At 42.0% G+C, this 14,778-nt stretch overlaps 2 protein-coding genes across 2 annotated transcripts in view; both read right to left on the bottom strand.

The window, feature by feature from the left end:
- Nucleotides 1-8,753, bottom strand: part of LOC117499060 (epithelial cell-transforming sequence 2 oncogene-like) — a 14,273-nt gene extending 5,520 nt beyond the window's left edge. The window contains exons 1-15 of the mRNA XM_034151332.1: nucleotides 8,496-8,753; nucleotides 7,881-7,993; nucleotides 7,602-7,764; nucleotides 7,259-7,514; nucleotides 6,861-7,095; nucleotides 6,522-6,657; nucleotides 6,191-6,356; nucleotides 5,791-5,919; nucleotides 5,616-5,708; nucleotides 5,047-5,253; nucleotides 4,833-4,936; nucleotides 4,587-4,724; nucleotides 4,419-4,505; nucleotides 4,222-4,331; nucleotides 3,982-4,129 (exon numbers count right to left, since the gene is read on the bottom strand). Of these exons, the coding sequence (XP_034007223.1) occupies nucleotides 3,982-4,129; nucleotides 4,222-4,331; nucleotides 4,419-4,505; nucleotides 4,587-4,724; nucleotides 4,833-4,936; nucleotides 5,047-5,253; nucleotides 5,616-5,708; nucleotides 5,791-5,919; nucleotides 6,191-6,356; nucleotides 6,522-6,657; nucleotides 6,861-7,095; nucleotides 7,259-7,514; nucleotides 7,602-7,764; nucleotides 7,881-7,993; nucleotides 8,496-8,627 (2,217 nt within the window). The 5' untranslated portion in view covers nucleotides 8,628-8,753. The remainder of the gene's footprint in view (nucleotides 1-3,981; nucleotides 4,130-4,221; nucleotides 4,332-4,418; nucleotides 4,506-4,586; nucleotides 4,725-4,832; nucleotides 4,937-5,046; nucleotides 5,254-5,615; nucleotides 5,709-5,790; nucleotides 5,920-6,190; nucleotides 6,357-6,521; nucleotides 6,658-6,860; nucleotides 7,096-7,258; nucleotides 7,515-7,601; nucleotides 7,765-7,880; nucleotides 7,994-8,495) is intronic.
- A 526-nt stretch (nucleotides 8,754-9,279) lies between these two features.
- On the bottom strand, nucleotides 9,280-14,264 carry ccdc28a (coiled-coil domain containing 28A). Its single transcript, XM_034151396.1, has 6 exons — nucleotides 14,058-14,264; nucleotides 13,627-13,820; nucleotides 13,342-13,520; nucleotides 13,028-13,182; nucleotides 10,710-10,732; nucleotides 9,280-10,550 (listed from the first exon to the last, which is right to left on the bottom strand). Exons 2-6 carry the CDS (start codon nucleotides 13,788-13,790, stop codon nucleotides 10,472-10,474), a joined length of 600 nt encoding a protein of 199 aa, XP_034007287.1. The 5' UTR covers nucleotides 13,791-13,820; nucleotides 14,058-14,264; the 3' UTR covers nucleotides 9,280-10,471.
- Nucleotides 14,265-14,778: the final 514 nt, after the last annotated feature.

The following is a 14,778-nucleotide window of genomic DNA, read 5'->3' as shown; positions in this document are numbered from 1 at the left end:
TGTGACGCTGTGATTGGTCTAAATGTGGACGAATCACAAATCACAACAGACACATGAATTTATTTGACGTAGCCTGCGATTTTTTTTTTTAGTTACTATCTGACATCACATACATCGTAGCATAAAAGTTCACAGTTTATTTATAATTAAAAAATTAAGATCTTTTAAAAATTTTTTTTTTATAAATAATAAAAAACTTGTTTATTGGGGGGGGGCAGGAATGTCAAATGGGAGGGCCTGGTCCTCCCACGGCGCCGGGCATGGCTATACTGTAGACATGTAGGCCTACATATGTATAATTATATTATTATTTTAAGTGTGGTTTAAAGTAAACTTATATAAAGTTATTGGGTTGAGCCAAATAACCCAGGTGGATGCAATCAGGTAATTAGGACAGAGCCTCTGTTTTTAGATGGGGTTTCTGACCATGCTGTAGGCCTGACGTTTAAAATAAATGATCAAATCTTATCTGTTAAGATGAATGTTTCATTTAAAAGGTTTTTATTTATTTGTTTAAGGAGGGACCCCAGAGCCAAGGGCAGACCGAGCAGGCCGAGCAGACCGCCTTCTCCCGCCGCAGGCTTCCGGTGATGGGCTCCGTGTAACAAGTCCCCTCAGTCTGTGCGGGGAGCTGCACCACAGTGATGCTGCTGTCATCGCTCGCCTCTCCTCCGGTGGTGCCCTCGGCTCCCTCCGCCGCCACACTGCCCAGCACACCGGAGATCACTGGCGACCGTCGGGGGTCGCCCAGTCTCTGGCACTGTTATTTTGGGGGTCACGGGCTGAAAAGTCTCATCATACTTAATCCTAGACAGTAGCACATGGTATATATTGTACGACTTTGTCATTTTTTTTAATGTTGATATGTATTCGCTCATAGCCTACTGTGCCTTTCACGCAGACAATAAAAGTGAATTTTGAAATGACAAATAGGTTTATGTTTCAAGTTTATTTGCATTAAAAATGTGTTTTTAAACCCTGCTGTTCAAAGTTGATATTTTGTTTCTTAAAAGATTAAATCTTTAAAAACATGCTGTTTGCCATTTTTAAAGTTTGATGGAAGAAATTAAAATATAGGTCACTGACGTGGAGCTTTAGGCCTGCAATGCTTTCAAAAAAAATGTTGGTGTTTCAATTTTGAGTGAATATGGATGTTAAATTCACAAATGAGTATGAATAATCTTAAACAAGAACAGGATATTGAGCCATGATGCCTGTTTTTAAAGTACAGAAACATTCAGAATGTATGACGATTCCTTCAAAGGTGTTGTAATAGACCCCTAGTACTCTTAATTTATAAAGTAATAATAATAAATGTGAATGATTGAGCTCATTAGTGGCCTGACTGGCCATCCTAATTTGGTCTAAAGAAAGTCAATGATCATGTGAAGGGGTGTCCAGCCCATATCAATAATATACCAAAATACAGGCTAATGTGAGATTCAGAAATTAGTTTTAAAAATCATGTTTACTTTTCATGTTATAGTATGCCTACCTTACATGAACCTGTTTGAAACCTTAATGACCCCATGATGTGATTATTTATATCTTAAAACCTTTAACAACTATATTTAGATGTTCATAATATCTACATTTATGTATAAATACATGTGTAGCAGTTAGACAAACATTAATAGATGATCTTATTATTACCTATTTTATATGTACTAAAAAATAAAGTTTACTAAGCCCCCTTTTTGTTTAAATGTATTAGACAAAATGATTTGTGCTTAAAGTCATATACTGTTGTGTTTCAAACGGATAGACTAGATTATTAATTAATTTGCCTAATAGTTGCTTAAAATGCTACAATAACATTTGCAATTCGTTTTTAATCTGCCATGTACGGTATCAATGTCTCTCAGCCACCGTCGTGTCGTGTAGGGGGCGTGTCGTGTACTTGCTGCGGCTGCAGCTAGACCATGGGTGTTTCTCAATCGCGAGTACGCTTGCTTGGTAGCACATGTCTGCCGAGCATCTTGCTTCAGAAGCGAGGCAAGAATACTTCCTGGCATTCGGAAAACAAAGATTGGAACAGGCTAGCAAGTGTGCAGGTGTGCGTCATATGAGAGGCCCCGCCTTACATTTTCCGTCACAGATTTGGGGAAATTGGTCCGTGCGCAAAGCATTGTGGGGATTTTAAGACCGCAGAGTCTACTCATGTGCAGCCTCGATATTTCTCCAAACGGAGTACGCCGGGCTCGGTAGATTTCCAAGTATGCTGGAGATTGGAACAGTACTTCGGCGGCACTCGATGACGTAGTATGCTTGAAATAGTGGCTCTGCAGCAGCTTTACTCGCGATTGAGAAACACCCCATATTGGCTTGGTCAGACCGTTCTTATTATACATCCATGGTCAGACCACGTTATCCCCAAGATGGCGCCACACGGGGAAAGCTAAGCTAATACGCACACACATTCATACTCTTTTAAACATGTAAACAGCGCTACAAACACTCCACACTTTTAGTGGGCCGTCACACCATATACGCAAACATTATGGGGGGGTTCATATGATTACTGCACCTTTTACCAACCTGTAATGAGCAGGTGAGACAGGTGCAATGAGGACACGGGTTATTTGGGGTGTTTCTCAATCGCGAGTACGCTTGCTTGGTAGCACATGTCTGCCGAGCATCTTGCTTCAGAAGCGAGACAAGAATACTTCCTGCCATTCGGAAAACAAAGGCCGTTTCTCAATCGCGAGTAAAGCTGCTTCAGACCCACTATTTCAAGCATGCTACGTCATCGAGTGCCGCCGAAGTACTGTTCCAATCTCCAGCATACTTGGAAATCTACCGAGCCCGGCATACTCCGTTTGGAGAAATATCGAGGCTGCACATGAGTAGACTCCGCGGTCTTAAAATCCCCACAATGCTTTGCGCACGGACCAATTTCCCCAAATCTGTGGCGGAAGATGTAAGGCGGCGCCTCTCATATGACGCACACCTGCACACTTGCTAGCCTGTTCCACTCTTTGTTTTCCGAATGCAAGGAAGTATTCTTGACTCGCTTCTGAAGCAAGATGCTCGGCAGACATGTGCTACCAAGCAAGCGTACTCGCGATTGAGAAACACCCAAAGAGTGGAACAGGCTAGCAGGTGTGCAGGTGTGCGTCATATGAGAGGCCCCGCCTTACATCTTCCGCCACAGATTTGGGGAAATTGGTCCGTGCGCAAAGCATTGTGGGGATTTTAAGACCGCGGAGTCTACTCATGTGCAGCCTCGATATTTCTCCAAACGGAGTACGCCGGGCTCGGTAGATTTCCAAGTATGCTGGAGATTGGAACAGTACTTCGGCGGCACTCGATGACGTAGTATGCTTGAAATAGTGGCTCTGAAGCAGCTTTACTCGCGATTGAGAAACACCCTTGGTTTCCTTCCAGATTGCTTCTGAGGAAATACCGGAAGTCCGTCCCTCTAACCAGTCCCCGGAACACAAACGTTCCGCCATACTACTAAATGCATTGCTCAACCCCGTTAATGAAATGAAAATACAGATGTACAAAATAAAGGCATATTCTAACTCTAAATACTTATTATATTAATGTGGTCACACATCCCAGGGGTGCCACATGTACAGACAGAGATCGAAATACCGTTTCCCACAATCCCGCATACGAAAATATATATAAAAATATGTGTACAAATATGTATATATCTATATATATATACACACAATCAACAGACACATTTTAAAGACATAAATAAATAAAAGCACAACAATCAATATATACAAAATAACAGTCACTTCAATAATTTTGAGAAATGTGCAAGACTGTCCATAGCAGTCTTAAAAGTGTCAAATAAAGTGTCTTTACAGAACCTTGCCGTTAATAATAAATCCTATTGAATTAAACCTTTACATTATTTATTTATTTCTGACAAAAATATTTTTAAAAGCTAAAACAGAGATCACACAGAGGCTAAGGATTTCTCAGAACGCTGTACACTTAGCTAAGGCTCATTGTTGACAGTACCTTGTCGATGGTGTGGATGGCAGTGGTGTAGTTGTTGAGGTAGTTGGTGTAGACTCTAAGTTTTGAGCACAGTTTCACGAGCACATCTCCAACACACTGCTCTGCGCCCCACTGCTGCAGCCGGGCTTCTAAATCCACCTGAAACGCCCTGCAGCAAACACACACACATCTGTCAGGCCATGTCTTCACAGAGGGGCGCAAACAAGAGAGTGACAAACAAATATGTGTGTGTGCGTGTACCTGTTGAGCTCCAGTATCTGTGTGACAGGGCTGAGGACCATGTGGATGTCATTGTGGCTCAGAATGGCTCTGTTGGAGTTGAGCGCTGCTGTAAGAGGCTCCTGGTACACCTTCAGCACAAAGGAGGTTTTTATGAATGAAATAAAGTTCAATTGCCTTTTTCTGCATTTAATATTATTGACAAGTTAACGGCGTACCTTCAGCACGGCGCCCAGTCTGCCCAGGTAAAGACACTCGCTGTGGTGGAGCTCTCTGGCAGCTGCCCCTCTCCAATCTAACGCTATCTAAAGATGAGAGAGAGAGAGAGAGAAATGGGTTTTTAAAACAAAGAATGCTCCATCAAACTTCACTGAAAGGATACACACCTGCGGTAGCTCAGGTATCAGGCTGAAGCATTTCTGTGAGTCATCTGCTCTTTTGTTTTTGTCTCCACTGCTCTCTTCTCCATCCTTATCATTATTCCATCTTGTCAGGAAACCAGCAAGAAACTCCAGAGGTCTGGTCTGAAGAAATAAACAAACACTTATATGGACTGTTATAATGGTTGATATGAAACGTTGTATCTTCTTAGCACTTGTTCTACTGTATTTGTGTATTACAGAGATTCCCACCTCTCTCTGTCGTGTGAGAGCAGTGAGTCCCTCTATCAGCGCCTCGTTGAGATCTCTGGACACACACAGTTCCTCGAGGCACATTTTCTCCCACAGAAAAAGACCTACAAATGAGACGTTTCCTCAGTACATTTACAGGACATCATCCATTTAAACCTGAAATTGCTCCAGCCGTGTGTGTATGAATTTGAATCTACATTCATTTGAAACCCACCAAGAGCTCTGCCCCTGGCCTCCAGGCTGAGCCGCTGTAGCTGTGGCCCCAGATGGCCCCTCAGCCCCTCCAGGGCCTCCTCCATCCACTCAGCCTGTCTGCACCAGCCCTGCAGGACGCTCTCACACACAAACTGCAGCGCCGGGGCTAATGGTCCTTGGTTTGATAGTCCGGTGCACACGCTGCCGTCAGACCATTCACTCAGGACTGGGAGAGGGGGGGATATAATAAATAACAAAATCTTTATCTATATAGCACTTTTCATACAGTAGGTGCAGCTCAAAGTGCTTTCACCTCAGATCAGATGTTAAGACCTTTTATGTATTTCTTGTGGTTTTAACCTGATGCATTTCAGTTATTTTACACTTGGTGGTGGGTACTACAGTCTCGTAGTTGTAGTCGTCTATATTTCAATCCTGGTTGATTTGGTTACCGTAGCAACAGCAGGTGCGGTTTAATAGTGTAGCAAACACCTTGAATAGCTGCTTTGTTTTTAAATTCAGGAAATCACTGTTTGATTTTTGATTGACAAATATGTACATTGCATTTCCTTTGGCTTCTTCACGTACTGTTTTGAAAACTTCCAGTTGCAAGACCCATTGGTGTCCGAACCTCCAGACCAGTCAGAGAAGAGAGGGTCTGGATGAGAGCCGCTCCTGGTGCTGAGGGAGGGAAAGAGACAGAGAAGGGAAGTCATTGAGACAGACTCAGAGAACTGTGTGTTCCTATCAGCGTCCAACCTACCACAAGCAGCTAGCGGGGAGAAGATGTCAATCCCTCCTCCTTCCTCAGCTGGTGCCACCCAGCCACTAAGTTTTTCCCAGAAATCCCTTTGATCTGGGTTTAGCAGAGTCCTCTCTGACAGAATACACCCTAAAAAGTCAAAGATTAAAAAGTTAGAGTGGTGAGTCCATGCATAATGTAAAATCAATTCAAGATTTATGATAATTAGTCTCGGGCCAACTCCTAGCCAAGGGACCAGGATAGTCATGGACTGAGTGTAGAAAAATACTATCAAAATGAAAGTATCCATGAAATGGTTTTAGCAGATGTGCTTCACAGTATCCAGAGAGATAAAGTTGGACTGGAACTCACCCTGGCAGTGTTTCCACACATTAAGATACACAGGATTATTAACTCTTACTGTGAAGCAGATGGATTTCTTCAGTTCCTCCAGGAGCAAGTAGGCCCAGTCTCTGAGCTCCCTGCCCAATGATAGCCCTCTCCACCTGGGCTAACAGAGCTGAGAGAGTCCCTCTGTGGTCGTACAGAACCACAATCACTCCTGCTTTCACACCACTCAGCAGCAGCTAGATGAAGCACAACGAGAGAGAAAGGGCAGACAGGGAGAAATACGAGATGTTCATCTTCCCACTGTGCCTTTTTCTCTTTACACACTTCATCGCCTCTCTTCTCATACCCAATAAATGGTGATTTAGGCTGTCTGACTGATAGGCTTTTATTTTTTATTTTACCTCATAGGCAGGGATTCTGTTGGAGATCAGCAGTAAGAGGACAGGATGGGTCAGATGGGTGGGAGGGACTGTGTGTGTCAGTGCAGGTCTGCTGGTAAAAGAAGACAGCGCTCCACTTGCATTGTTCAGTCTTTCACTGAAAGAGAACAGAGATGTTTGATTAGCAGCAAATAACTGCGTCACGTCTTATTACTGAAACCACCTAGACGTTGTTTGCATCCAAAGTGTCATCAGTTGTGTGAAAAAGCGTATTCATTCTTGTGTATGGCCAAAACATGTTTATGAGGCAATTGAGGGGGATCAAATATGTCACAACCAGTGTGTAGTGTAGACCCTCACCTGGAAGGACTGCAGGTCTGGAATCTGTCCCGGCTCGGAGCAGCAGACATGGTCTGTCCTCTGTCCAGGCTCAGACAGAGGCTGGGGGACCCTACAGTCCTCGGGGGCCAGGAGAGTGAGGGCCAAGAGCTAGATGTTATTCCAGAGCTGGGCCTCCCTGTCTGGGTACTTCCTCCTCTGGCTGCTCCTGGCTTTGTGTAGCTGCCCCAGGCTCTCCTGGTGCTCATAGACTGTCCTGCAAATGTCACAGATATAAACACTGGTAGGAGTTTTCTGAGATAACTGAAGCCATTCCTACTTAGTAGTTTTGTGATAAGGCAATGTATCTTGTTTGTTCAGCTTCATCCAGAGTCAAAATGATAGTTTGATTACAGCAGATTTTTCTCTTTTCTACTTACTCTTATCCTCCTGTAGCTTGTCTCTGATCATTTGCCTGATCCTCCTCTCCTTCCTCCTCTCCTCCTCCTCCTCTGTCATCAATGTGCTTTGTTGGTTAAGGGTCCCATACTGCTCGGCTGCCTCCCGTGGAGTGAGCCAGTCGAGGGTGGAGACGCAGGAGACGTAGTGGTTCTTCCACGCTCCATATTCTTTCTCTGCTGGAGTGTAGGGAAGGAACCAGCCTCTTGTGATGCAGCGGCTCGCCCACAGACAGTCCTGGGCAGGAAGAGACCGAATCAAAAGAAATATGAATAAAGTCTAAATAAAAGTTTTAAATAAGTTGTCTGGTTCTGGGTCTCCCACCTGCTCAGAAAGCATTCTCCAGTGCCAGCTGACCTGGGCAGCAGAGCAGAGGTCACGAGGGGACAGAAATGACATCACGTACAGGGACAGGAAGCGTGGCAACACCGCCGTGAAGTCCACTTGTGTCACAGGAAGCGTCTCCATCAGAAGATCTCTGCAGTACCTGCTCACATTGTCAGAGGTTCATTTTAAAAATCACAATCTTTGGTTTCCATCTGAACAAAAGTAAAGAAATCATATAGCCCCAAAGTAAAGCAACTGAGAAGAGGAAGACCTTACTTGAGCTGTGACTTGGTGCCACGTGTGAGCAGAGAGTGCAACAGGTGTTTCCTCTGTCTGTCAGTCCACAGGTCAAACCAGTGCAGCACAAGGGTCATCCTCTCCTCAAATAACTAGGGAAAAGGACATCAACAAAGTTGGTCAGTGAAAGAATACATGGAAGGTAAACCTCATTGCATAAGAGTCTGACTGCTCTGCCAAAAGCTACAAAACTGCTCTCCAAAACACTGATGAAGTCTGCAGGAATAACGAGAACAAAGAGTTGGGTTGATTATTTATAAATATATATATAATTTCTGTATTGCTCATGGTCAATAGGTAAAGTGATTATGTAATTAAATCCCTTAGTTCAAGAAAAAAAGCTTGCTGTATGTGAACCATTTTTTCTACCCAAATACATGAAATGGTAAAAAATGTTAAATTAAGTAGGAATGTTGCTTCAGCAGTTAACTATTTCGTGTTAGCATTATTGATAACACGAAAAATATAGTTGTTAAATCCTTAAAAACCACATGCTGCATGCAAGTGTAATAATTTGACGATTACTGCCATCTGGTGGCTATAATTAAAATAAATCATAAAGTTTATTGAGCTATGTTTTTTTCCGGTTTTTACCTGCAGGTTGCTGCTCTGGTTGTTCAGGGGGGTCCAGCAGCTGAGGCGCGTGTCAGAGCGCGTGCTGCGGACCTGCTCATAGTCCGTCCCGCTGAGCTGCCACCGCTTCACCGAGTGAGGACTCGACCCCATGTTCTCACCCAGGATTACCCGCTTTGAGAAAACGCCTGGACTTCTGTTTAAGTGTGCAAACTCCTATTCAATGCCAGATTTAACTCCCTTAAAAAACGGGAGCTGAGTACCAGGCTGCCATTGCCCCACTGCTCCCTGTAACCTTAGAGACGCGTCAACAATAAGGATGCGCACATTCCTTCACAGGACAAAGGCACATGATCATTATGAAGAAAACAGACGATATTCTGCAAGTCAATAACATTGTAAATTCCTGTTTTAAACTGATTTGATAATGACTTTATGAATGTAGAATATGTAAGGAATAAGAGGACTTTTCACAAGCAAATTATGCAACTTAAAAAATGTAAAAAATAATCTACAATATGCTTAAAACTAATCACATTATCATTATAATAAGCATACCTTAGATTCATGCACGAATTAAAAAAATGTCATACCCACAACCCATACCACATGATGACTTTATGGGTAAATTGCACGTGTATGAAAAAAAAACCTGAAAAATAAAGGATAACATTTACAAAAGTGTGATACAAATTCATTTTGGCTTACGTTTCCCTTTTCCAACTATCTCTTCACTTACCGTTTGAATGGAATCTTTTCTCCCTTTTTCAATGTTTTTAAATGAATGCTTTAAATGCTACAGCCAGAAGATTCAGACAACACATTTATTGGGTCAATAAAAGTCAAACCACAAAACAGTTAAAGCAGTAAAACACTTCTGAATAATCCCACATCCCCTAACAACACTGATTAAAATAAAGATTTACAATCAAAGCAGCATCAAATGATCTTTAAAACCACACAATCCAAACCCGCTCTATGTAAGTTGATTAGAAGGTAAGAACCAATAAGGCAAAAATGATGAAATGAAAAACATTAAGGCATGGTTGTGATGACAACATTTGGATAACTTAGTATTTTCCAGCATCACACCAATGAAAATGTGCAGTGTGTTCCGCGTATTGCATGGATATGTGCAAATATATATTCAACACTGAACAAGGTGTTGTAGTAGATATCAGGCTACTCATATGTAGCTAGAAATCATATGCAAAATCACTAACTTGGGTTATTTTCTTACAAATAACATACGGTGCAGTCAACATGGTCAGAATCTACTGTGCATTTATATGTCATTTTAAATGTTATCAATTTAACTATAACTAATTAGGATACATTTGTAGGTTTTTGCTGTGTCTCTGATTAGATAAAAGCTTGTGTTTAAAGCCGCTCTATGGGAAATAGTTCAAAACAAGAATTTCTGTATACATATATTGATAAGTTAATGTCTAGGTCCTAAGTTTGTGAGTGACACTGACCTGTGACAAAGATAAGACAAAGTGCAACAGAGTAAGTTTACATATATCTGAAAAGTGCTAAAGGAGCAAGTTTGCAGTCAGTTCACATTTAACAAAGCTGATTAACACTTTGAAGGAATTAATCAACTTTTGGACCAAACAAGGTGAATGATTAATATCAATATCACTTTGGCTAGCAATGTATTGCAAATCCGGACAGTGCGGATGTGAGTGAACTGGCTACAACTTGACTTTAAAACTGGCCAAGACAGGGATGCACCAAATACCAAAAAGTGTAAAGTATACTGTCAGATAGTAATGTAAAGTCCCCAAGATCTTAAACCTCACTAAATATAACACTGACTATACGAGAAACAGTTTAGGATTCATCAGAAAAGGTGCTGAAATCAAATCATGTCTATTGTTAGCATCCAAAAATAAGTGCATCCCTGTTGTGACATCTTACATCCAGACGCTGGTGAACAGCTGTGGTGCCATTTCTGCCACAATACTCGAGAGAAGAAGTGCATCAAGCTGGCTTCAGACGGGGTTATGAGAAGGGGTTTCTATACTGGCAGTCCTCGGGATCTCTTGGGAGTCGGCTAGATTGAGTTTCTGACTGGAGAAGTAGGTTAAAGGCAAAAAGCTTCAGGGAATACGAGGTATTTAACAATGAAGAAATCTAAAGACAAAGAGGTTTATCTTTCACTTAACAACCTTCTAAAAGAAAACTACTATGATGCAGGAAGACCGGTGAATGTTAGATTTAAAAGGATACATGGAAGAACTCAGCTCCTCAAGCTGTGGAGAAAGAGAACATTTTGTTAAACATGCAATCGTTGGTCATGATGATGTAAAGGAATGTATATACTTAATCCTGCGACAAGTAGCTTACTAAAATCTTAAAGAGTTTAACACACAGGAGGATAATAAGCAGCTAAATCTGTTCTGCGATGTTGAGTCATCGTATAAAATCAAGCTTTATCCAGGACATAATGTAACAGCACAATGTGTACAAAGGGCCACTTTATTAAATAATTATAGGCCCATCTCTAAATTATCAGTTTTGGCTAAGGTTCTTGAACGCCTAGTGAGTGAGCAGGTAAAGGCGTTTTTATGTACAAATGACATCCTGTCTAAACATCAGTCAGGCTTCAGAAAGCAACATAGCACCATCACTGCCACAATGAAAGTGGTGAATGATGTGGCGAGTATTTTAGATAATAAGCAGAGTTGTGCAGCTCTATTTATTGACCTTTCCAAAGCGTTTGATACCGTCGATCATCGCATCTTAAAGCAGAGGCTACTCAGTATTGGCATATCCAGCCATGCAGTGGGGTGGTTTGTGAACTACCTCTCTGAAAGGTCCCAATGTGTTCATTTTGATGGGCTGTCTGAGTGGTTAAACATTACTAATGGTGTTCCTCAAGGTTCTGTTTTAGGTCCACTTTTATTCTCCATCTACATCAATAGTTTAGGTGAAAATGTCGATGGAGCGACCTTACATTTTTATGCGGACGATACCGTTATGTACTGTGCAGGTCCCTCCATTAAGGAGGCTGTTGTTGAATTGCAAGCTGTTTTTAACATTATTCAGACTCAGCTCTCTGAACTAAAGCTTCTTTTAAATGTTGATAAAACCAAGGTAATGCTCTTTTCAAAAGCTAAAAAGACACCAGAGCCTGTTTTAGATATTGTAACTACGCAAGGAATAAAACTTGAAGTGGTTGCCTGTTACAAATAACTTGGTATCTGGCTTGATGACCGTCTCACTTTTAACCGTCATGTCAAAAACTTGCTTAAAAAAACTGAGGGTTAGGCTAGGTTTCTTCTACAGGAACAAGTCCTGTTTCTCGCTCGAGGCCAGAAAAAGGCTAGTCACTGTGACCTTTTTACCTGTGCTGGACTATGGTGATTTGATTGATATGAATGCGGAAGCTGTTGGTACCTGTTCATGTGGATAGTTATGTAAATTGTAATCCCTGTAATGATACTGTATGATGTCCTTTTGTTGTTCGGTTTATGTTTTTAATGTTTCATGTGGAACCTACTTGAGCAGGTCTCCCTTGAAAAAGAGATCAATGGGATACAACCTGGATAAATAAAGGTTTGAAATAAAATGAAATGAAAATGTACAAGCAGAGTTGGGTGTAATTCAGTAATCACACTACAGTTACTAACATTGCCCCGACACGCGTTACTTCGTTACTTTTATAAAATCAGTCATAATCACACTGACAGACAAGAGGGGTTTCCGCCGCAGGTTTATATGTACGTAATCTGCGCGACTTGCGCGTCCACATCTCCACGTGCAGTGCTGCATAAACATGGCAGAGTCAGCGATAACTTTCGAGGGGTGGAGGTATGCCCATTATTTTGAGTTCGTCCGAAGAATAGACAGGAATGTGACGGTGAGGTGCAAACTGTGTCCAGGCCAGAAGCTGTTATCCACTGCTGCAAACACCACGTCAAACCTCAACAAACACCTGCAAAGAACACATGCTAAGGTGAAGCTAATAGCTAAGGACCCCCGAACCCAGAGTGAGGATGTTGTGAGTGCGCCGCCGCCGAATCCGAAGCAGCAACAATTACCGGTAACCAAAGCAGAGATGGACAGGCTTGTAGCATCCTTCATAGTAGAGGTAATGTTGCCCATTTGCACAGTGGAATCACCATCGCATCGTTCAGAGATATACTGCGCAAAAATACAGATAGCAGGAGACAGAGGACAGCCATGGTCAGAGCTATCTGGATCAGTCTTATGCGACAATGGAAACTGAACTAAAGAGAACATTTGAAACTTTAGCAGTCTGCGTGATCTGCCTGTAGGGAGGGGCGGGCCGGCCCTGCGAGTAAAGTAACGAGTAAAGTAACGAGTAAAGTAACGAGTAAAGTAACGAGTAAAGTAACGAGTAACTTTATGTAGAGAGTAACGAAGTAGTGTAATATATTACTTTTTTTTTAAAGTAATATGTAATATATTACTTTTTTTTTAGTAACGACCCCATCTCTGTGTACAAGGTATTTCCAGCAATTCAGGAAAACGACTATAAATCTTAAAATAATTTAAAACATATTATGCTATTACAGTCTTACATTAAGAAGTAGTTTGTCCATGTTGGTGTCGCAGGCCACCTTCCTCTGGTCCTCTGGCATTTCATCCACCTCACCGTAGAGGTCAAAATGCAAACGGGCCAGTTTCTCCTGCATTTCTCTCACATGCTCCATCTGGCCAATGGAGCACTCATTGCCTGAAAACAACCACACATGTTAATGAATTTACATCAGGTATTAAAGGATTTAAAAGGACATCTGGGTCTAAGACACCACTAGATGTCTCTCTGAGATTCTACAGTTTTGTTTATATCTCAAGACATGTGTGTGAAGTGTCCCTTTGAAGTCCGAATTACCAAATGCTTGTAGTTTCCCTGAGTGGAAGTCATTGAGCAGACTGAGCAGGCCATTCTCCATCTCCTGTACGTCTGACACGTCAGTCAGAAAGGAGTGCTGGATGATAGGTGCTGCATGCCCCTGCTTCTGGTTAGATTTACCACCTACACCTGGGTGCCTGGGTTTGTCTCTTACTCCCCTGGAAAAAGATACAAACAAATAGTTACAGTTTGTGCCACAGATCAGACTAGCAACCTCACATACTGTCATTGTGTATATCTGATGAAGATTATATAAAATGCTACCTCCTAGTTTTGCTCTTTTGGCTGGAGTGAGTCCCTGCGTTATGGCTGGAGCCGACCTGCCGTCCCCCGGAGGTAGCACTGCTCTTCCGGCCAGTGCCACTGGTCGGAGCCGGTGTGTTGGTGGATATTCTGGGACTCTTTCTCTTTAGCTTGCGCTCCTCCATAACTGCATGTTACAGTCTCTATAGGGTTAGCTAGATAGATGATAAAGCACGAAACGCTCAGACAATGTACTACAGACTGCACTGTAACTCAAAACCAAACCCCGTAGTTCATAATGCAGAAACAACACCCTGACAGATATTACTGTGCTTCGTGACCGAGCTAACGTTAGCTTATCAGCTAACTAGTCGTCAAATATTCCAACCCACTAACATAATGCTCGTTTAAATTAAAGACTGCAATCAGAAGCCGGTTAGCACACTACTCACAATTGCTGTCGAGTTTATCGTTGGTCGTCTGTGGCATTGACAGATAGTCCACACGATTTAAACACTATAAACATAAAACATGCGTATGTAACCTGCAGGCTAGTTAGCTAGCCTGTCAACTCTGAAAACTTCCTGTTTTGGTGGGACGCAACCATAGGACGCAACGCACCGGTGTTGTGCCGTGGATTGAAGCCGTGCCCGTGCCCGTGTCCGTGGGGACCTATGGTGGGGACGCGCAAGGGACGTCATTTCAGTTATTGGGCGTTTCGTCTAGTTTTCTAAGCGAAAGAACGAAATCAATGATTTACTTTCTCTCTATTGATTGATCGATATCTTTCCCATCAGATTAAACAGCAAACGGCTGAATAAATAATGTGCATACAATTGCAAGGAGGCTCACTTTAAGGAACATTTACAAATCTGTAAAAAAAAATTCATATTGGGATAAACTTCAGTGTTTTTATGTTTTATTCCTACAGAATACATGGCGAAAGGATAAGATGTGTTTTGTCAGTATAGTACTATTTTATAAAACATTCTCTGTTGTATAAGTGTCTCATACTTGATAACCACGAGCCTAACGAATAATTAGTTCAAAACGGACTTGACTCACTTGAATTGTTCCTTAGAATGTAATTTTCCTCTGTGGTTTTCTATGCAACATATTTTTGTATTGTAATGCCACTCGTATTTGATTTATTAGTGTATTGTAAGGTGACAT

This window comes from Trematomus bernacchii, unplaced genomic scaffold (genome assembly GCF_902827165.1).
Source record: "Trematomus bernacchii unplaced genomic scaffold, fTreBer1.1, whole genome shotgun sequence".
Classification (NCBI taxonomy): Eukaryota; Metazoa; Chordata; class Actinopteri; order Perciformes; family Nototheniidae; genus Trematomus; species Trematomus bernacchii.
This window is presented reverse-complemented; position numbering and strand designations above follow the sequence as displayed.

What these genes read in the sequence shown, in the direction of transcription:
- ccdc28a (XM_034151396.1), bottom strand. Translation starts at nt 13,790, where the DNA reads ATGGAGGAGCGCAAGCTAAAGAGAAAGAGTCCCAGAATATCCACCAAC. An exon ending in TGGACAAACTACTTCTTAAT is followed by an intron (nt 10,733 to 13,027) that starts GTAAGACTGTAA and finishes CTTTCTCCACAG; the next exon opens with CTTGAGGAGCTGAGTTCTTC. An exon ending in GAGGAGCTGAGTTCTTCCAT is followed by an intron (nt 10,551 to 10,709) that starts GTATCCTTTTAA and finishes CTACTTCTCCAG; the next exon opens with TCAGAAACTCAATCTAGCCG.